The sequence below is a fragment of the Capricornis sumatraensis genome, chromosome 5 (assembly GCF_032405125.1).
Source record: "Capricornis sumatraensis isolate serow.1 chromosome 5, serow.2, whole genome shotgun sequence".
Taxonomy (NCBI): Eukaryota; Metazoa; Chordata; class Mammalia; order Artiodactyla; family Bovidae; genus Capricornis; species Capricornis sumatraensis.
Window position 1 is genome coordinate 43,846,158 of NC_091073.1, and position 24,182 is coordinate 43,870,339.

Consider the following 24,182-nt stretch of genomic DNA (forward strand, 5'->3'; position numbering starts at 1 on the left):
TTTGGTGGTGTGGTGGGCGAAGGGGGGGGGGCGGGGGGGGTTAGTGAGGAAAGGAGGGGGGGGTGGGAGAGAGTAAAGGGCTGTTGTTAAACAGTTTCTTACCGTAAGAGGGAGTTCAGACCTAGATCTTTCCAGTTAATCACACAACAAACTTAGCTCATCGCAATAAAAAGCAGCTCAGAGCCGACGGGCTCTTTTAGGCTCTGAGTCGGAACAGGATTCTTTCACCCAGGCATCTGCTCCAGTGGGATCCGCCAGCACACCCAGCAGGACCATGTGGGTGATCAGACTTCTGCCAGTGCTGCTGCTGCAGCACGTCCTCCTACACCTCCTCTTGCTTCCCATCGCCATCCCCTATGCAGGTTAGTTTTCTCCTTTAATAGTATTATTCAACTCTCTCTTGCTAACCTTTGCTTTCCCTAACTCCCTTTGCCTACTCCCAGCATCCTTCCTTAACTCAGCTTGTGGAAAGGTGTTTTTAGAACCTCTCATTTAGCTTTCTTTTGACATTCGTTTGCTGTTTGAAAAGCATTTAAAATGATAATTAGCATCCCCCCTGTTGTTTCCACCCATCTCCCCATTGATCCAGCCCCATCTCACTTAGCCTGGTAGTCCTGGATGGTGGAATGGGAAAGGAGTGCTAACACCGGCTTGGAGAAGTTTAAAGCTGAACAGAGGGTCTGATCTGAACGGGGACAGTGATGGTCAGTACAGCAGGGACACAATTTTTTTTTTTTAAGAGACAATTTTCCACGACAGTCCGCTATCTCGCCTCACTCAGTCAACATTCAGGGCCAAATTATGACTTAATACAGGTTTTCATTTGGAGAAGGCAGATTAAACTCTGAGTATATGCATGTTATAAAAATGAAAGAGAAAGCCTCTCTTCTAAGGTCTTATTCTTTCTGAGTATGGAAGCCTGCCCTTTGGACACTGCAGTGCAAGGGAGGCCAAAATTGTGTGACTTGATTACAGCTGCAGAACTGCTCCTTTTGGTGTCCTGCTTTCTCCCCAGGATTTACAGGTTGGGAAGGAGTTGCTTGGGAGCTCATATTGCCTGGAAGTTTAGACTTTCATTTGCTGCTTTGGGAAGTTTTCTGTTGTTATCAGGGCAAGAGGAAACATCTGTATTTGGTTGTATTATCACTGTCGTGGCTGGGATGCCAACAGGAGAGGGTAGTGAGCATCAGAGGTAGGCACAGGGGAGTAAAGGAATAGAACAAATGCCCAGACGGTAGACATGGTTTTTAAAAAAATAATACAAGACAGAGGACTGGCTATATTTTTTGAGATAAGTCAAATATGAAATTTATCAGCCCTCTGATCTAGTTTTCAATGTAATCCAAAGGGTGAAAACACCAAGAATTTGCAAATGACAAGAAAAGTCATTCAGTCCCACCTGGCTTTCTTTGATTTTGTGACGTGATCTTTTTGGAAAACAACACTGTGTGGAAAGGGTCAGTTTGAAAATATTTATGTTAGATTTCTAAAGAGATGGAAAAAAGTATCAACCTAGCAGGTTACCACCCTTGAGATGTGTCGTGTTAAAATTAATTCTTATATGACATTGCTGGTTTGGGGGATTTTAGCCTAAATTGAAATGATGGCTAACATTTTGAGGATTTTTGTTTCTAAGATTAAAATGTTGATGGGCTGAAGTAGAATATGGTTACCTGGAGTCATCTGTGCTAATACATGGGGATTGCGGTGTGGGAAACCCAAACAGTAGATCAACCATAGGCAATGTCTATTAGCTTTTGGCATGCATTTTGAAACTTTGGCAGGAGATCTACATTTGTAATTATATTTCACTTTGGCTAGTGTTGAAATGACTGCATTTCCTGAATATAGGGAGAATGGAACCCAAGAGAATGCTGCAAGCAAGAAGAAGTCACTTGGGAATTACAGATAATAGAATAATTCCTAGAGTGGATAATGTTAAAATTGTTATCAAAAGGAGGATGTGCCTTTGTCAAGTTTATTTTGATAGTTTTTAGAAAAACATAACATTCTTCAAAGTATAAAACATGGCTAGCCCTCTTAGAACATACAAAGAAAGTCTGTTCTTTTTTATAACATCTAACATGGAACATTGAGAACTTTGTTATTGCTGTTACTTGCTTAGGTTATACTTTTTTGATTTATCTGATGAGTCTGCAATTTTACATACTGTGAGATAACACAATATTTAAAACAAAGTGGGTATTATAATGAGGTGATAACCAGTTATGAGCAGAATGTATTATGGAGATATTTTTAGAAAAGTTTAAAAAAAACTTGAAGAAATATTGATTGTTATAGACCCAAGCCATCTTTATAAGAAACTAGTCCACATAGGATTATCCTCCATCATCCCACCTGCACTGGATACAAATATCCAATTCCCTCTAACAACAACAAAGGAACATTAAAGGAGCCCCTGTTGTCAAGGAGTCTGTGCAAGATTTACAGACGCACAAATGACACGAAGACTTACATTTGCTGAGCTACTGTTATGGACCTGGTTCTAAAACAAAGCTTGTTTAATTCTAATAAGATTGGCATTGTTGGATTGACTCATTTTACATAAAGCAACTGAACTTAAAATCTTCACTATTCTGTCTTATTATCTTAGATAATGGATAGAACTGAGATTCTTACTTAAATCTACATGAATGAAATATGCAATGTGCATTTTTCCTTTTATTTATATTGAAAACAGCAGCAGTGAAATCAATCAAAACTTACTTAAAAAATCTATTTTAGTTAGTAATACAAGGATGATGCTGTGTTAGAAGTAGTATTATGTTATGGTTGAGAGTTCCTGTCTAGCTTAGAAGATCAAATAAGGTTTAGGGGGTATGTAGTACCCAAGTGGAGTATGAAAATATAGGTAGTAGTATGCTCAGTATTTAAGTCAGGGAAACATAAAGTGGCTGAAGGTACTGAAATGAGTAAGTATAACAAAGGATAAGTAATCATGTAGGGGTGGTGTACTGAGTGCCTGAGGAGGAAGAGTATGACCTGGGTTTGGAAAAATAAGACAGACTAGCATGTATATGAGCTTCCCAGGTGGCACAGTGGTAAAGCATCCGCCTGCCAATGCAAGAGACAAAAAAGATGCAGATTCGATCCCTGGGTTGGGAAGGTCCCCTGGAGGAGAAGGAAATGGCAACCCACTCCAGTATCCCTACCTTGAACATCCCATGAACAGAGGAACCTGGTGGACTCGAGCCCATGGGGCCACAAAGTCAGACACGACTGAGCGTGGTGCATACGTATGCTTGAACATCACACTAAATTACATTATTTTAGACATTATGGATCACAGCCAGATGGTTTTGAGTTCACAAGATACATGGATGAAGTGTGGTTGCTTTGGTTGGGGTGTGGAGGAGAGCTGTAGAAAGAAACAGACAATGAAGCAAGAGACCAGGAAGAGGCTGAAGGAGGAAGTGGAATGAAGTAGAAGGAGGGAGATGCCTAGGGAGGGTCCTAAACTCATACTGAACATCATTTCATTTGTAAATATTTTTGGAAGAGATAAGTATGCTGCTTCTCAAATACTAACATTTGACTGAAATCTGATTTGATCCTTTTTTGAGATCTTTACTTGTGATATTGTTCACTTCTCTAAAGAAGGGGAGAAAATTGTCTGCTTATGAATGCAAGTCCTAGATAACAGCAATGAAGAGTTGGACTTGTTTTTATGATTTTTGCCTCTGGGAAGTAAATTTCCAGTCACCACCATTCCCTTCCATTAATTATTTGTGTACTTTCATCTTAACATCTTGCCACTTCAAGCTGTTAATCACTAATCACGTGGGTAGGTTTCTCAGAATATGTGGAGCCAGATTCCTGCTTCTTTCCACACCCTGCAAATCCTTTCCTTTGCATGATTTTCCTTTGAAGTCAATGGTTAGTCCATACAGAGAAGAAATATATGAGGTACTGAGAGAAATGAGTGTGAGGCCTGGGGACCAGAGGGAGAAATGTGTCTTTCTTCAAGCACCTTGGTACATTTGACCCTACTTTCTGTTTGTAGGTTTTCACTAAGATCCTAATGATTTCAGTTCTAAAACTGGGACTTAAGTTTCTTTAGGAAATATAGCTTTGAGAATGTTTTCCCATACTGAGGGAAGAGGGAAAAGGAGTTGCAGTTTAAAATACAGGAAAGCATGACAAAGTTGCAGTGATCTCTTACCCTTTGATTTCATCTCAGTATTTTGTTTATAAACTTCAACTAACAGTCATGCACAAAAAAATAGTAGGGAAAATCTGATCCAAAGATATTTTTGAGTTTCCTCCAAAATTAAGTTTGTGTTTTAACTGTTTTTAGCAAAACAAGCATCAGTTGTTAATCCATATGGAAGAGAAAGTTGAAAGTATTTTTAGCAAAGGAATTTATTTTCAGATGCTGTTTTTGAATGACTCCTGTTTTGAATTTTTCTTTTATTGAAGAAGGAATTAATTTTATAGGTGTGTGGATTACATGATGTACAACTAGCTTGAACTTTGCAGTTTTGAGTAATCATTTACTGACCTAGTAGAGATGACTGAATTATAAGGGAAAGTTTCTAAGTCATTAGAAATAAAGAGTAAAAAGGGAATCCTAGTATCTGGTTCTGATTGGCTCTGATTAGCTTTGTAACCCCAGACAAGCTTTTCTCTCCTATTTATTATCTAGTAAAGGGAAATTATAGATTTATTTGTTTTTCAGGATACTTTTTGATCTTTAGATGAAAGGTAGTGATCGAAAGTTTGTCAGCAAGAGTAGACTATTTTTATGAGGTACAGCCACACATTAACACATTTCTATAGGTCAACTGAGGATCTGAAGAATTAAACGCAACCAACGATCCCACAGAAACCCCTTTTCTCTACAGTCATCCTCAATGCCTTCCTTCTGTTGTCTGGTTCTGAGAAAACAAAACAGAGCACTGACCAGGGGTGCTATTTTTTGTAATTAGTAAAATGTATATCTGAACTCAGTGTTTGTCTTAGACTTTTTAAATTTAGTTTTACATTCTTCTCTCACACTTAAACATATGTTTTAAATGCAATATACATTAGGCCAATTTAAGTTCTGTACTTTTAGTTAATTTAATTGATTATACATATGTATATATATTACATATTTTTTCCATTTTGGTAATAGTTTTTTGAATATATTTTTTGCATTTATTACTATTTGTCACTAAGAAATATTCCAATTTATACAGAAATTCAGATGATTTTTATGAAATCATCTGAAGAAATGGTGCACCTATGAAACAGTGCACTAAGGTCAAAAGAAGGAAAAACTCTTAGTGGTGAAACTTAGCTCCCATTAACATGGTCATGTGGCAGAAATCAAAATTTGAAAAGAATAATACCACTTCTTAGCTTGGGAGAATAACAGTTTCTTCTCTTATGCCAGAAATTAAAGGATGAAATTTCAAAAACAAAAGTAAAATTTTGCATATTCATAATGTTTCATAATCCAAATTGATTTCCAAATGATTATAGTTTAAATCACCCCTTTTAATTCAACTATAACTTTTATTTTGCATCAATAGATTGAATAATGGGATATTAGCATTTAAGGTAATAAAACAAAGTCACTTGGCAAGTCAATAAGAATGCCAGAATTATCATCAGTCTGCCAACATTATGCAAGGCATTTGGTCCACACTCAATGAATAACATGTTGATAGATTATTTGGTTGACTGAGTTTCTATGTTAAAATGTCTTCTAAATTATATCTCTTCTACCATAGCCATTTCATCTTGTAGGGCAAAGAAAAGAAAATAAAATGTAAGCATTATTATAGAAATTAGTTCCAGTCTTTTGGGGATTGTATTTTGGGGTTTTACAGAGAACCAGAAATTCAGAGGAATTCATGTTTTCTCCTGTTTATTGTGGACTTCATGTTAGGATGGATATTAGTGAGCAGTATTTGCATGTTTAATAAAACAACTGGAGCTAGTAGTTGCTGGCAAGCTTCAGAGTATGATGCTATTCTTGTTATCTCACTCTGTTAAGCCGTATTTCCCAATTTTCTGCACAAAAATTGTCATCCTCTTTTCTCGACACATTTCACCATGTTTAAAGACCGGAAATGATTTCTTGTTCTGACATGCAAGTTATTTCTCTATTGATAGCTTTAACCAAATCCTCAGAAACTATTTACAAGCCATATTTTTGTATACTCTCTTAGCAAATCTTAGCGGAAGATGGCATTGTAAGTATTTAGGAGTTCTGGGGTTCTGAATCCAGGCAGCTGGATTTTGAATCAGATCTTCTAAGTTGTCAGTTTTCCCCTGTATCTTGGTTTCTTTATCTTAAAAATTTATTGCTACCTTTGCTATAAGGGTATTCAAAAGTTGGACAGGCAGGGAAAGGACACAGTTATGTCCATCCTTTATAAAATGGCTACAGTCTCTTAGACAATTTGATCCTCATTGTGAAAGAGATCATCATTAGAGATCAGGTAACTCTGGATAAATTAAGAATGAAGAAGTAAGTTCTTCATATTCCAAAATTATTCAAAGATTAAGTCTTTTGGGATGTTTTGGCTCTGCTCTTTAGGTTTTTAGTAGGAGGCTTCATGTATCTAGGGGCCTGGTAGAATACTCTGATGAAGAAAAATGATATTGTTTCATTAAAGGATGAAGTTTTACATTCATTTGATTTATAGCATTTGGCTTGATTTCAAAACAAGCAGTTCAGCGATACTAAGAAATAGTGCCCCCGATCACAGAAAACACTTATGTAAGAAATGAGAAAGACTAAAATATGAATAGAATGAAATATTTTAAAGAGCAAATCAAGTATTTATCCAGTGTACCATTTTTAAGAAGTTTCTCACCTGTCATTGAATTGGCTTATCTAATTAGTATTAATACTATAAGTTACATAAGATCAATTGTAGAAGGAAATGACAAATTAAATTATAGAACATAATATGATATGATATGCCTGGCGCTTGCTTTCATACTGTTTGGAGAATATCATGTTACTTATTTCTTAAGAGTGAACTGTGTCCTAATTTTTAAAAGCATCCTTCATTTGAAAGAATGTAGATAAGTGACTCTGTATGAGAAGTTATTTTTTCTTCACAATTAAGTATTCCTTTCTTGCTCTTAATTATCTGAGAGTATCATTCCCCACATCATTCTACCTCCAAGCCCTGGAGGTCTGGTATGTTGTCAAATCACTATCTTGTAGATGATTCTTAAAGGATGTTTTACTATATGACCCTTAAAATATTTTCCCCTATGTTTAAAAAAATTATTATTATTAATAGAAGGACAGAAGAAAAGAAGAAACACACTTCATGAATTCAAAAGGTCAGCAAAGACTACTCTAATTAAAGAGGACCCATTACTGAAGATAAAAACAAAAAAAATGAACACTGCAGACCAATGTGCCAATAGATGTATTAGGAATAAAGGACTTCCATTCACTTGCAAGTAAGTTGCTTCATTTTGTTCTTAGAATAATTTTCCAAATATAGAATGTGCTCATTATCATCATCAGTTTTGTATTCAATGGGATGTGCTCTTAAAATTATAAGCTTGATTTTAGTTTTCACTCGTTATAACAGAAGGCTTAGCTCTCACTTGATGGGAATATGTGTAAGGGAGAACACATGAACCACAAGATTGTTTAGAATTCACAGTGGTTTTAGTTATGGAATGTGTATTTTCTCATTTTAGTTCCTAAAATTCAATTAGATTAACTTTTTATTGCTAATATTTTAAAATATTCTGTTCAGAGTACACTTTTTCTTTTTTTTTCTCACAAGAGGAGTGGAGGAATTTTCAGAATATAAATTGGGCAACAGTCAAAACTTACTGCAACTTATTGTCTTTAGGGCTAGAAATAAAAAGTGTTGATATAATTAGATAAAAACATAGGGGTATTGGTGTTAGCAGCAAAAGCTTCAACAGCTTCTTAAAATAGTTAGGAGGTTGTGTAATGAAGTTTTAGATGAAAAGTGATGGAGCAATTCAAAGAGGCATGAGGGGACTCAAATGGGGAGTTTTCTTATTTTTTGAAAGTTCTTCTGCACCTTCCAGGAAAATTCCTTACCACTTTGTCAGTACTCTCAGAGCATAAAACTTGGAGTTTGGGGCCATGAAGGTGACAATTTCATCTGAATAGTCTTCCAAATTGCCCGAAGAAAATTCATGTCCTAGTTCTTGAAAAAACATTCCCTCCTCTCACTTTGCACTGTTTTATTCCCTATTTCATTCCATTTCAGTAGCATTGCACACGGCCGCCTGTCACTTTTGAAGTCTACTCTATTACATTTGGATTGTGACACATGATGTGAACACAGATTTTAGGAATGTCACGGCCAGAATTCCTATATTCAAATTGCCTTTCTCAGAGAAATAAGTGTTATGGGTCTGAGGAGATAGGACATGGTCAGAGGAAGTCTTCCATAGATTTAGTGGGAAGACAGACTATCTGTTTTCTTTTCATTTATATCTCCTCTAGAAGTATTCTTATAGCCAAATTGCCACTTACAGGGAGATATTTCCTGGCACGGGGAGTGGCGAATTAACTTTGCAAATAATTCCTATGATAATTTCATCTTTCTCTGACTTTCCTAGAAAAGTCTTGAGATTTAAAAAAAAATAGAGAAAATTACTTTCAATCAGCATCTCAGCTGTGTAGATTTATGGAGATGTTCTTCTGGTGATTGAGGAGGTTGGATTTATTGTGTTTTTCCCTCTCAGGGTTAGAAGGGCAGGGCAAAGGGATTGGGGGAAGAACCACATCTCACTGTTGATTTTTAACTTTGAATCTGAAAATGCACTCTCCTGGGTCCACAAGTAAGGAAAGTATTGCCAAGCCTCAGTTTTTACACTAGTCAGCCCTCGGCTAGAAAAAACAAAACAGACTTCCCTTTGTTTTATTTAGGAGAAACGAAAATGCTTTTGTTGTGTTGGAGAAGACATGTGACCTGATTAATAAATCTCTACATAGCCCATGTATATGAGGTTTCACACTTTTCTACCATATTCTGGTTGAGTTATATTAAGTCACCAAATTTAAGCCAACCTGTGCAGAAAACCACTTTTGGTAATACCAGTGTGCAGCCAAAGTTTTCTGCTCAGAACTGCTGTCACCCTTCACACTTGTCTATCCTAAATATATGTAGGCTTCCCAGGTAGCACTAGTGGAAAAAAACCTAGCTGCCAGTGCAGGAGAAATAAGAGACATGGGTTTAACCCCTAGTTTGGAAGGATCCCCTGGAAGAGGGCAGGACAACCTGCTCCAGTGTTCTTGCCTGAAGAATGCCATGGGCATAGGAGCTTGGCAGGATACAGCCCATTAGGTCACAAAGAGTTGGACACAAGTGACTTAGTATGCACTTCAACAATATGTGAATTGTGAACTTCCAGATGTTCAAGCTGGTTTTAGAAAAGACAGAGGAACCAGAGTTCAAATTGCCAACATCTGCTGAATCATAAAAAATGCAAACAACTATTTCTGCTTTATTGACTATGCCAAAGCCTTTGACTGTGTGGATCACAACAAACTGTGGAAAATTCTGAAAGAGATGAGAATACCAGACCACCTGACCTGCCTCCAGAGAAATCTGTATGCGGGTCAGGAAGCAACAGTTAGAACTGGACATGGAACAACAGACTGGTTCCAAATAGGAAGAAGAGTACATCAAGGCTGGATATTGTCACCCTGCTTATTTAACTTATATGCAGAATACATCATGAGAAATGCTGGGCTGGAAGAAGCACAAGCTGGAATCAAGATTGCCGGGAGAAACATCAATAACCTCAGATATGAAGATGACACCACCCTTATGGCAGAAAGTGAAGAACTAAAGAGCCTCTTGATGAAAGTGAAAGAAGAGAGTGAAAAAGTTGGCTTAAAGCTCAACATTCAGAAAACTAAAATCATGGCATCTGGTCCCATCAATTCATGGGAAATAGATGGGGAAACAATGGAAACAGTGGCTGAGTTTGGTTTTCTGGGCTCCAAAATCACTGTAGGTGATGACTGCAGCCATGAAATTAAAAGACGCTTACTCTTTGGAAGGAAAGTTATGACCAACCTAGGCAGCATATAAAAAAGCAGAGACATCACTTTTCCAACAAAGGTCTGTCTAGTCAAGGCTATGGTTTTTCCAGTAGTCATGCATGGATGTGAGTGTTGTACTATAAAGAAAGCTGAGCGCAGAAGAATTGATGCTTTTGAACTGTGGTTTTGAAGACTCTTGAGAGTCCCTTGGACTGCAAGGAGATCCAACCAGTCCATCCTAAAGGAGATCAGTCCTGAGTGTTTATTGTAAGGACTGATGTTGAAGCTGACATTCCAATACTTTGGTCACTTGGTGCGAAGAACTGACTCATTTGAAAAGACCCTGATGCTGGGAAAGAATGAAGGTGGGAGGAGAAGGGGACGACAGAAGATGAGATGGTTGGATGGTATCACCGACTCAATGGACATGAGTTTGGGTAAACTTAGACAGGGAGGCCTGGCATGCTGCAGTCCATTGGGTCGCAAAGAGTTGGATACGACTAAGCAATTGAACTGAACTGATATATATATATACACACACACATGTGCGCACACATGCGTGCACACACACACACACACCTATTTAAGTAATATATTTAGTAATTCCATTCAGAATTGAATGGACATACTGTAATACTCTAAAAGTAAGTTCTTCATGAATTGAAGATCTTTTTGCAGCTTGTAACATGAACTAGAATCATTAAAAAACAATGGCAATTACACAAAAACGTTTGGAAAATGCCAACAATGCTGTGTGAAAGCATCTGTGATTCAGTGGGCATGAGATGGAAGTCTCAAACACTGTTTCCTCTTGAGGAAGTGTCAACAATACTGATTTTATAGAGACTGAAAATATTTTTTTTTGCTGTACGAGAAAGATGACCAGAATGCCTGATTCTAAGCTTTTCAGAAAATTTACGTTCAAGAACTGACTTAAGAGATGAAAATTTCTAACTATGACTGGGTAAATGGTATTAAAAGTGCACTCCTGCCATAAACAACTCAACAAAATGAATTCTTGAAAGGAAGATGGTAGTTAAAAATATGACTAAGATAAAGACTCCAAAAATCAAACTTAAAAGAAGATATGCAATTCATGGAATTTGTTAGCTTGGATCCAGTCCATATAGAGGTGTAAGATGATATGAGCAAAAACAGTTTTCTAAGAGTGTATGAATTACCATGGATTGTGAGAAAATGGTGAATGAAATAAGCAATCTTACATGTTCTTGATGGGGTTCAGTGAGTCACCTGCCATGTTATTGACAGAAAAGACATATGTACGTGTGGTACATTTTCATTTTAAGGTGAAGTTAAGTGGCAGGTATTTGATTCTATAATTTTAAGATTTCCTTTTAGGTATTTGTTTAGTTTTTTATCTTCATGTGTATTCTTTATCTAATTATTACACTTTCAAAGTCATTTAACATTCTTTCCCTAACACCCTACAATAGGGAAATGTAACACGTATTGCATAAGTTTACTGTATTCCAGATGTAAATGAAAATCTATCATTAGTCAGTTTTTCTCTTATTATTTCTTATCAGTTGCAACAATATATTTTTATGTTTGTTTTCTAATGCTATTACAGGTATAAAATGTTCTTGTAGGTGGATATTTGAAAACGTCTACATGTAAACCAAAGCTCACAGTTTATATATATAATTTTTGAAGTTATTTAGCTATAGACTAAAATGTACTATGTAAAAATATAATAATAGATAAAATATTTTAAATAATTTTATAGCATCTTTAAAAAATTTGTTTTATAAAAGTTATTTCCCTTCATTTAAAATTATTTAAAAGCTGTTGAAATGTTAAGAAATAAGTGACTAACTTGAACTATCTAGAACTGCAAGAAAATTGAGGTTTCAAAATATATGGCCTGGGAGTGAAAAATCTTTATTTATTCTCAGAAAATCTGTGTATTTCTCTTAATTTGATGCTTATACATGGTGGCATTTATAGTTAGCATGAACATGGTAAGAAGGAGTTTTAATATTATTTCTTAATGGAAATAAAATAAATCAGAGTTCTAACTTTATTTTTTGTATTGTAAAACATGGTAACACTTAATGTGTTGAAAATTTTAAGTACTTTACTATTCTCAGTTAAGAGATTTTTGTATTTATCATTCTTCTTTAGAAACATTTTTTTTTAGAAACACATTTTTTAGTGAGCAACAAAAATCCAGTATAATAGTTAGCTGTAGGAATGATTATTTTAAGAGTTAACACATTTTAGTTATTTTTGTCAAAATGATATATCAGAAGCATATTCTCTATTATATTAATAGTTTCTTAAAAATTAAAAATGCTTATGCAAGCAAATCTATTTAGGAAACATTGACTTATATAAAGCCAACTAATAGTGGGATTTTCATAGCCTTTAATAAGTTTCAATGCTTTATAACTCAACAAGAAAGGATATATATGTAAAATTTCCCAAACATTTGATTTCAGATCCTTCTTTGCTAGCAGGATCTCTTGGGGTTGTGATTTGTCTATTGCATTTTAGGACATGTCAGTTTAGAATATGCTTTTTATAATTATAAACTTTGGAAATTAATCATGATATTTCAAATATAATCATTTATATATAACCACAAAAAAAACCTTCCAACTTTCTGTGTACTTACAAAAATAATAAAATCTTCATAAATAAGCCAAGTAATTGTGTTGTATATTGATTGTGCTTGTTGAAGCCCTCATTTTTCTACATTTCATGTAGAATAACATGGCACCATTTCAAATTTTACTCTATCTTGTATTTAAATCTACAGCTATAAAAATTTAATTTTGTTTTGTCTCATTTTGCTATCAAAATTGTAGGTTCAAATATCCTCGTTTCTGTATACGTAATAATTCATCGTTTTTACATTATCTTCCTTGGTTAAACCATGTACCTATTCTTTAAAAGCTGTATAAATAGTAGTATTCCTTCTTTTCATTCAGATATTTTTTTCAGGGCCTTTGTTTTTGATAAAGCAAGAAAACGATGCCTCTGGTTCCCTTTCAATAGCATGTCAAGTGGAGTAAAAAAGGAGTTTGGCCATGAATTTGACCTCTATGAAAACAAAGGTAACTGGCTTTTCTCTAAATATTTCATAATGAAATGAAGTATAAAGTATATGTAATTACCTGCCACAGTGCTCTTTCTAACTGATTTTTCCATCATATCCTGATCTGTTATGCAGTCGATTCATCCATTAAGCCAGATGACACTAACGTCTTGACTGTTTTCAGTGTGGCCCTTTAAAAAGAGCTTTTCCCAAATTTTCCATAATTAGATTACCCCCTCTCTCTTTGTTTATTTCTAGTAGCATCTCCTGGGACTGATATTCTCCACATTCACTTTAGAATATGCCACTTTAAGTCATCAGTTTAAGATGCTTTATATATTTGTATTAGTTTAAGACATTATATATATATATAAATATATAAATGTGTATTTATACAGTATTCTAAATTTTAACAACTTTTTTCTAATAACTAAATTTTAATCTATGGATAATTAATCTAAGTTATACTTATGATGGCTGGTAATAATAAAATGTGGAGGTTTTGAAAACGTAATTTGATCTATTGCTAGTTATATACTTAAAAAAAATCTTTAAAAGAATTGAGACCATATTATTTGTTAATTTGTCTATGCTGATAGTTTGATACTGTATTCTCAAGGTATTTACTTTGCTCAAAAGCAGATTTATATCAATAAAATAATCTCTCATCACACAAAATAATAATCATGAATTATGTTTTTGATAATACTATGTGTCTCAATTTTAATGTTTTGTTATATTTTCATAAATTTAGTTATTTAGTAATACACATAGACATTTCTTTGTTAATAGGGAAAATGCTTAGATTACATTAAAATTAATTCATGTTAGAAAATAAGATGATCTCTATACACCTCAATAATTCTATAAATCCTAAACATGATTCATAATCTTGTGTAAAACCATCTTCAATCTTCTGGGTTGCTAATTGAATATACTGTCATTTGATAGGAATATACAGCTTGTTTTTATTTGATTGTCCTATAATTTAGCAGCCAATCTGTTAGAAAAAATATGGAAAATAATAATCAGCATAATGTAATTGTCACATACACACACATACACAAAAACCCACACAATTTTACTGATATAAAGACAGTAAATAGCATTGGCATATATACACTACCATGTGTAAGCTAGATAGCTAGTTGGAAGCTGCTGCATAGTACAGGGAGTCCAACCTGGTGCTCTGTGGCGACCTATATACACTTATGGCTCATTTGCGTTGTTGCATGGCAGAAACCAACACAACTTTGTAAAACAATTATCTTCTAATTAAAAAAAATGAATCAGATCATTTATAACAAAATGATCAGTTATTTCTATTACCTCAACGTAACTGCTTGAATTCAAATAGGCTTACAAATTTTTATTTTTAATATTTTCTTAAAATGGGCTCTGCACTTAAGCGAATAATTGTGCCAAATTAAATTTGCCTCGTCAATTGAGTATGTAGAATAATCTGCATTAAACAGGTAGACTAATCTCTAGAGTTTCCCAGATATACACTCAGAAAGTTAAAACTTCTCAATGGTTTGTTGTTTGTTTGTTTTGGATTACTCTAAATGCATTATTTTGAAAATATTAATTGAAGTTTTAGGCAAGAAATTTCAGTATTTGTGGTGGTTTATAAGCATTAATTACTTAAAGATTCAAATGGAATTTTATATGTTTATATTTAATATATATAGCATATATTACACCTGGTTATAACATTTTTCTCTGCTTTCTTTTAATAGACTACATTAGAAACTGTATCATTGGTAAAGGTGGTAGCTACAAGGGAACGGTATCCATCACTAAAAGTGGCATCAAATGCCAGCCCTGGAATTCCATGATACCACACGAACACAGGTAAGTCGAGCACGAAGAAAAGAGGACAGAGCCTTTCTTGGACGGGTCTGTTAGCAGGCCCAGGTTAGTCCTTCAGATTAATCCTACAGCTCTGTAATAGTTTAGCCAACTTTGCTGAAGTGTTTTAGTCTAAGGCTTATCTGAATTAATAACTGATATTTAGCCAAAGAATAAAAAATATATATCATTAAGATGTAGCCTAACATTATTTTTACCACAAAACCTCAATTTATAGATATTGGTGTTTGGGAAGAAATAATAAAAAAGTAATAAAAACTTTTTTCCTTCTCTTTGCCTGTGAGAAGGCACAGCACTCTGCAGCTGGAGTGGAGAGGTTGCCTGTGCTAAGTTGGAGATGGAGAAATTCTGATCTTCCCCAGGAGCCAAATGTTGTTTAACCATGGTGGTTCTCAAACTCGGCTGCACATTAAAATCGCTAAAAGCCCTTAATGAATCCTACCACTTGGGTGTCAATAAAGACTGATTAAATCAGAATCTTTGGGGAGAAATAACCCAGCCACCAGTTTTTCTTTAGAGCTTTGCTAAAAATTAGTGTCTCAGATGACCAACTTTCCCTTTTCACCTAGCACCTAATGACTGGAGAAAACTTCTTATTTCTTGGAAATTAAATGTCTATAGTTAAGAGAAGGATTGTGTTCATTATAACAGATGAATGCTATTTAAAGTTGAATAAATATCCATGAGAGTTTTAAACATCATGGAGGAGAAACAGATATCTACTCATTAGAGAGCTATATATAGCCAAAGTTTCTCAAGACTTATTTTGGAAATAATTTTAACAGGAACTAGTTTAAAATAGCTCTAGCTGGTTATTGGATGCACTGGAAGATATAGATTACCATGTGCCAAGTACCTTGTTAAACAGTATACCTAGGTTATCTCATTTAATCCTCTCAAGAACCACCTGTGTGCTCAGTCACTAAGTCGTGTCTGACTCTTTGCGGCCCTATAGACTGTAGCCTGCCACACTCCTCAGCCCATGGAATTTTCTAGGCAAGAATACTGGAGTGGGTTACCATTTCCTACTCCAGGGGATCTTCCCAATCCAGGGACCGAACCCATGTCTCTTGTGTCTCCTGCATTGACATCACTAGCACCACCTAGGAAGCCCCCAAGAACCACATAGTAGGTGATTTTATTAGTTTTATTTTTTATATGGTGAAACTGAATGGCAAAGATCTTAGTAAGTTTTCAAAGTCACACACAGCTAGCAAGTGGTATATCCAGAATCTGAGGCCTGCCAGTGCCACTCTAAAACCTGTGCTTTTAACAACTTTAGGGCCTTAAATACTCAGCAAATCAGAAGGATACATACTGTGACTTCTTTTTTCAATAGTGGTGATTTACTTGCCTTGATGAACCCACTTTGTTCATTTTCATTCATTTGGTGGGGAATAACCATGCAAGATGATTTACTTCAGTAAACAGAGACAGAGTTCATCGGTCCACATATAAAGAAAAAGGGTTGGTTGGTCTACACTGGGATGAAATCGTTGATGCTGGTCTAGTTAAAGCCAACCAGCAAGCGTCCAAGTGAATCAGCTTTACAGTGTTTGTATAACAGAAAGCAACTAATTATTTTTGTCAAATTCATTACTTATAATTATGCATGAATACCTCCAAAAATAGTTTTATCATTATAGTACAAAGCAAACAATATAATTGGTTTTGTCCTCTTATAGGATTTGCATGGTGCCAGTCCCTGCATAGTGAGGAAAACATTTTGCTTAAATAGATGGATCTAAGAATTTCATGAACAAAGGAATAGTGTTTGAAATCAATCCTACTGTAGTCAAGGAGAGTGCACTGGACTGACCCAGCAAAGGTCTTATTTCAACCCAAATTCTCTGTGATTGTGATTCTCTGCTATAGGAAGGAGTACATGTGAAATAGATCTCCCTGGGAACTAGCTTCCCAGTCCAATCAGCTATTTTATCAACAAACATTTCCTTATGGTACAGAGCTTTAAGGAAGAGAAGACTTCATAGGTTAATCAATTTTCTGTATTTAATGGGAGCAACACATTTTCATCAATTAGTGGCTCTTTGGAATATCTAAATGATAGGTTAACACTTTTAAAGTGATAACTTAAGATTAATTGTATGTAAAGTGGAAAAATAAATATATATCTATATATGTCTCTGTCTAGAAGGGTGATTTATTGTGGACTCCCTAAATTGAAATATTTTACAAGTGGCTTAATGGGAAGATGATGATAGATGATGAAATTAGTATAGAAGCTTAACTAGAAAATCAGGTGACCTGATATCTCCATCTGTATCCTTCACTGGCCACCCAGCATTCATTAAAGAAGCAGATGATGGAATGGATCAAGTTGCCTATAAACAGAGTTCAGATTAAAAGAAAAGAAAATGTGGCTAGCACCCAGAAGATCGAATTTATATTTCCAAGTATATTTGGATATAAATCAATTTTACATATTCTTTCACTTATCTCTCTAAAAATAAGCTTTGTTCACAAGGACAAAGAACCAAAAATAGTATGCATGTGAGTAAAATTTTATTACAGAGCTTATTGCCTGGCACAGGGCATGGGTGTAATAGATTTTCATAAATATGTGCTGAATGAACACATAAGAACAAAGAACAGGGTTAGGCTTCATCACTTGGTCAAGTAAGATATGTTAAAGAAAAGCACAGAACACTAAAGAATGCCAGTTAATTTGGGTAAAAGTTATATATACCAAAGGATGAAGAGATGACGCAGACTGCTGTTTACCCTGCGTGTCCTAAAGAGGAGTTTGATATGCACTGATACAGAATTGTGGAAAGTAGCACATATTTTTCTCTTGTTCATTTTTATTAACTCTGTTGGGAAAACTTTATTCTTTTACCCATACCTATTTTAGATTTTCACTCTATCTCTCTCCCTTCCTACTTGCATCTTTCCTACTAAACTGTTGACTTACGCATTCATTACTTCTTCACAGCTTCTTTTTCACTTTACAAATCTACTGGAAAGGTGTATGTTTGTGTATGTGTAGTGTATATGTATATGTGTTTTGTGTGTGTGTGTAACAAAAAAATCTCTAAAACTTCAGGTATTTTATATGTGTGCATTAAATCGTCTAGGTTTTTAAACTTCATACATAAAATGATAAAAATAAAGGACCTTATAACAATCTAATTCACTCCATTCATTTTGTAAGTCAAGTTGAAAACCCAAAAAGCAAGTAAATTGCCTAAGGACTAGTGTTGTATACCAGTCAAGTGAAATGTATAGGGCAACTATGTAGGTTTTCATGATTAACAATAACCTATTCTTATTACTATAGTAAGCCAAACTTTTAAGAAAGAGTTATAGGGGGGTTTTCTAAGGTAGATTTGGTTAAAGCAATGCTTTATGAAAAAAATATAAAGTAAAATTCAGTTTTGATTCTATCAGAGAAATGAGTATTTCATTATAAATTTACTATGGAAAATTGGATAACTGGCAAGAATGAAAGGAAAATACATTTCATGCAATGGCACAAAGATTATCTTAATTTATTCTGGAATAATAGAGCTAAAACTAAGACAAAAGATGCCATTGTTTTCTTTGAAAATTAAATACTGTTAAGAACTGTAAAGTCATGATAAACTTTAATTATAATTTGTATCAATCATAAGACCAAATTTTAATTATTATTCTCCAGTATTTAAAATGCTAGTGAAATAAGAATTAAACTATTTTGACATTTCATAATGTTAATGATACTTAATTCATATCTTGAAATTGTTTAGTTAGTAGTAAGTCTCTTAGACTATTTTTGACCAATAATTTACATTTTCTGAGGACTTTATTGTATTTCATGTCCATGTCCAAATTAAATGATTTCTTTGCAAAATGTTGCTTGGTACCCAAGGCATGTTCCTATTTATTATGTGCTACAGCATAATGAAAAATCATTATTTCTTAACTAAAAGTTTAAGTGCATAGGAAACATATTTGAATAGCATTTACTGACAGACTAAAAGCTTTGGATTTGACTGTAGTTTAAGTACCATTTAGAACTCAGAGATCAGTAAAAGTAGAAATTAAGCTTTATGGAAAACATTGTACTGAATATTGAAAATACAGTTGGATTTTCCAAAAAAGTGCTTACTAATGTTACCTGCAGATATTTTTACTTATGCTATTTATATGCGCAGTCTAGGAGACACATGCAGTATCACTGAGGCCAAGGTCACAAGCAGTACAAAAGAATAAAAAGAGCTTTGGAGTTTTCTGCTTTTATGTTGAAATACTTTATGCTGATAACAAAATTATAACTAGGGCATTAGAAATTTTAAACAAAGGTACTGTATTTCAGTCTATGGCCAAATACTATGAACTAAGCCTGAAAGCACCACGCTCCAGTCACAGTGAAAACTTCAAAAATTTTTAAAGAGAATAGCATTTCTGTCTTTTACTATGACATCTAATAACTAAGTGGAGTGTGCTTAATAATAGGTAGCATTTATTAAGTCTCAGTTACTCTTGTCTCTTTGAACTTCTCAAAACAACTGCATGAGGTGTAAGATGTTACAAGTTATAGTTATACTCAGTGTACAGGTAAGCTAACAGGCTGAAAGAGGCTACATTGCCCACTGGGGTCTCCAGTTAGTAAGATAGAGCTGAAATTTGAGTCCGGGTTTAGTTTGAGTCTAAAATCTTTGTTTCTGTTACTTCATCAATTTGTTTATCAATTGTGAAGAAAAGGGGAGGGGTATTATTCATAAGAAAATATATAAAAAAACAAGTAATTATCTCAGATAAACAATGTAATAGTGAGATGTCAATGCCTAGTGCAGCGTTTCTACAGTTCTCTCCTCAGGGGCTCTCCTCTATCATTTGCTACCTTTGAGTGGAACTTTGAAACTATGGTTCAATTAGGTTCTAGAATGATTAGCAAATTCAGACATGAATGATTCTTATTGGTGCAGAATACGAGAATTCAGTTAGGTAAATGCCTATAAAATTTAAAGTATTTTAAGAATGGATGGAAGTGATCGAATTAAAGTTAATATATATGGCTGAGATAGAGTAAAGAATTTCTCCACTTTCAGGAAAATATATCCACTAGTTAGTAAAATTAATAGGCCCCCCAAAGTTGCATGCTCTTATACTGTAATGATTATCATTTTAAAACTAGCTTTTTGCCTTCGAGCTATCGGGGTAAAGACCTACAGGAAAACTACTGTCGAAATCCTCGAGGGGAAGAAGGGGGACCTTGGTGTTTCACAAGCAATCCAGAGGTACGCTACGAAGTCTGTGACATTCCTCAGTGTTCAGAAGGTAAATGACCTGAATGCCATGTGGGGCACTCTGTTCCCCCTTTGTGTAAAACTGCAGCTCACATTAAAGGTTAACAGAATTGAATTAAATCACAATGAATATGCTGTCCATTCAAACGCAACTGTAGATCATTATTTGAGCATTTTTACAGGATGTTTTAAAAGTTAAAAACTGATTATCATCAAATTAATGCAAAGTAATGGAGGGAGTTAGTTTGAATTTCAAAGGAGCCTGAGGTATCTCACTGGGTAGAGTAAAATTTGGGCTTCCTCCTCAACTGTTTTGAGCTCATATACCTCAGTCTACTCCCTCAGTCTACTCACTGAAAAGGAGCCAAATGACACTTAGCCCTTTATTTGTAACACTAATTCTATACATTTAGAACCTGCTTCTGCAGATGTTTTGTCAAGTCTATATTGAAGTGGTGTGGCAAGGGTATATAGAACCAGAAGAGAATAAAGAAGGGGGTAACTGAAATTTTGAATGCCCTGTATGTGTTTTGGTGAATATGTGTCTAGAACCAAATTTGACACGTAGTCCAATTTGACACATAGTCTGGAACTAAGTATCTATAGATTCCAGCTGTCTTGAAGGCAGCCACTCCACATCTGCGTATTCATCTCCTCTCACAGCATGAAAGGGCACTATCCTTACTTTTCCAGTGGAAAATGAATGACTGAAGAGAAGGAAAAGTAACCATTTCAGCATTGTACGTGGTTTTATTAGTTTCTGGCTACATAATAGCTGGCTTTTTAGTTGTGTCAGAAACTAAAATTCTAAAAATCAAAATGAAACATGGATTAAATTCTGATAAAAATTTGGTAGGGTTTTGAAGTACTTGGGGTGGGGGTTACTGCTGGAATGCTGTCCAATTTTTATAGTAAGATATCTTGCTTGTTTGTTATTAACCAAATATCGTTGAACTATTTCTTCCATAATATTAATTAAATATTAGGTTGATATTTATCACGTTAAAAGGCCGTTGTTAGCTAATTGTCACAGAGAAGTCGAATTTGTTTTTTGTTGTTAGTTAGTTTAAAATTCTTGAATGAATGTGCTAGAGCCAGTCCCAACTCTGTTTGTAAATTCTTACTTTCCATTCCATATCATATTCTGTTCACTATAACTTCTTCATTGTTTTCTTTTCTTTTAAAAATAATAAACTGATCTGTGATAACGTTATGAATAAGTCTGTTTTGTATGAATAAGTCTGTATTTAATACCTGTCTTAACGTTTGCACATGGAAGAAAACCCTACTTTTAGGGATTTCTCCGCTATCACAGTTTCTTAAGGTTGGAAATGATTGGCAAAGAGTTTTATTTATTGGTTTTGTTTGACCTGGGACAGTGTTTTCAAGGAAAGGCAAACTGGTCAAACTTTAAACAGTTAAGCATTTTTTCTGTGTGCCTAGTCTGTGGGAATGTGATTTTTCAACCCCTGGTGTATAAGAAGAACCTTCATTGAAATATATTCACATAGCAAAAAATAAGTGTGCTAAATAAATGACTGGGAAAATTTCTGGTCATTCTTATTAGGGTATACATCTCAAATGTTTTTTTTTAATGATATGAGATTATCACACCTCCCTTAGAAAAGGACATTGTTCAGTAGCACAAATGGCACTTGATGCTGTTGGTCACCGTGGCATCAAAGATTGCAGATATACTTTTTCTGGAAACTACTCAGTAGTCTGACAGTACTTGCAAAACTCTCCTGTGAGAGAAGTAAACCAGCACCTGTCCTGGGGGCTAAATATATATCAGGGACTGTGAATTGAGCTTTGATATTTAAGCTCATACTAAAATGAGCAATGTTTTAGAAGGATTTTAATAAAGAAGATCTAAAATAAGAAGAAGCATAGTCAAACATTGATAGAGAAAGAGTTATTTACAAAATGGATAATACAAAATATACAAAATAATGTATATATGATGCAAATTTCTATTAAAATATAAATATAAGGGAAAAAGCCACAAAATTCACAATGTTTAAATAGTATGGGTGAGACATTTTAATATATGGATATTGCAAATGTCAAGTTCCAAAGGTTATTTATATGAATGAAACATTGAAGATGCCATCATTTTGTATATTTTAAAATTAAAGTACCTGTAAACAACTTTGGACTATTTGGAAAAGGACAAGTAAAACAGTATATATTTTTTGAAATCTTTCTATATATTTTTTGAAATCTTTCTAACTATATTAAAATATTTGCTTTAAATAATTATCTGAAATTTTGAAATTTTGGTTCATAAAAATATATCTTATATTTAAAGATTGAAGTTATTTTCTTATAAGTTAAACCTTTGAAGTATATTAAGCATTCCAAAAGAAAATGAATACTCATTTACACATTTAAAACCTTACATAACTATGTAAAGAAAATACTACCATTAATGTTTAATTCAAAGATTATGGAAAATTGAGGTATATGAAATCTGACTTTTTGCTTTAACATTTGCTTGGGATTTAAAATAAAGCAATCATTTGTCATTGAAACAGGTTTTTTAAATGATAAATATTCAAGTAAATGCATTTTATTATTCTAAAATTATATAATTATATTTTTAAATACTTACAAATAAAATACCAAATAATTCTGCCATAACTTTAAATGTGTAATTCCTGTGTGGCAAAAGACTTATAAAAACAAAGATTTAAATAAAACTATTATTTATAAATGGGGGTTCATATTTTAAACATTCTGTTTTGCTGAAGTAATCACCAGCTTGGATTTATCTGAGAGATACTTTCAAAACAGTTGTTTCAGTCTGTAAACTCAGATCACTTGTGACTTTATGACTGAGAAAAATGGAACAGAGCAATTTTTGAGTTTAGTTGGTTAGTATACCAGAAAGGTGTTAAATTAATCTTACTTATGATTAATGTGTAGCGTGTGTACTTTTCTATTATCAATTAGGGCAGAACTATAATTAAAAAAAGATATTCTACTTATGAATAGAGATTTTGTTTGAATTTATGAGAACTGGGACATAATTTTTTTTTTTTTTAATTTTAAGGGGAGAGCTTTCTGGAATGGTTAAGTAATACATTAGCCGTAACAGAGAGAGTCAAAAGAGCATAGAACAGGAGATGCAATGCTTACCTTCTTGAACTATTATCTAGTTAATGCTTTCAGCTGAGTCCTTAGATGGACTTGGTTTACACCTGGATGGCTTGACTATGAGCTGGGAAAACTTAGAAGAGTCTTAGAATTCTCGAAGATTGAGAAGTAAATATGAGATCAAAATTTGCCTTTCTCAAAGTAATTTTTATGACTAACCTGATGGTTGGATGCAAAGGAAGAACCACACATTTTTCATCCTTGGATAAGAGAGCCAATCTCATTTCTTGTAACCTCCAATAGGTGAGAAACCAACAGAACAACTGGCTGCTGTAAAAAGAGGGAAGAGGGTAATGAGGACAATATTAAAAAAAGACAGGGAGACTGACCTTCTAAAAGTTTTGCTTTTAGTCTGTCTTAAAGTATGGCCAGTTAGAATGGGTAGGAAACAAGTTAAATATATAGGATGGACAGGCAATTAGGCGAATGGAAAGAGCACTGGACTGTGGGTGTGACCTGTGCTCTAGTTACAGATCTGGCATTTTCTGTTTTAGGTAAGTTCCTTAAAACTTTTGTGAGCTTTGCTCTCCTCACTGCAGGGATCAAATGATTTCTTACATGTTCAAAATACTGAATGATCAAAGAATATGTAACTATATTTTTAGCATCTCAGTCCTCACAGGATATATTTAAATTCCCACCCCAACAACAACTTTCATTGCCTTCCAGAACTGAGCATTATTCATGCTAAGTTTTATTATTTTTTCAACTTCATTAGGTTTGCACCTGCATGCATAACTCTCCTTTCACTATACTATAAACATAGCATACTAGTTCATTTTTGGGGCACCATTTAGGTTATTTTGCTCCCTTTATAGTTTATCCA

At 34.2% G+C, this 24,182-nt stretch overlaps 1 protein-coding gene across 5 annotated transcripts in view; it reads left to right on the forward strand.

The window, feature by feature from the left end:
• Positions 1-222: 222 nt before the first annotated feature.
• The window catches only part of HGF (hepatocyte growth factor), an 86,795-nt gene continuing 62,835 nt past the window's right edge, over positions 223-24,182 (forward strand). For 3 of the 5 annotated variants that reach the window (XM_068973363.1, XM_068973366.1, XM_068973367.1), the window contains exons 1-5: positions 223-362; positions 7,269-7,434; positions 12,983-13,095; positions 14,816-14,930; positions 20,086-20,228. In XM_068973363.1, the coding sequence (XP_068829464.1) occupies positions 275-362; positions 7,269-7,434; positions 12,983-13,095; positions 14,816-14,930; positions 20,086-20,228 (625 nt within the window). In that variant the 5' untranslated portion in view covers positions 223-274. The remainder of the gene's footprint in view (positions 363-7,268; positions 7,435-12,982; positions 13,096-14,815; positions 14,931-20,085; positions 20,229-24,182) is intronic. The other 2 variants (XM_068973365.1, XM_068973364.1) reach the window with 1 other exon arrangement.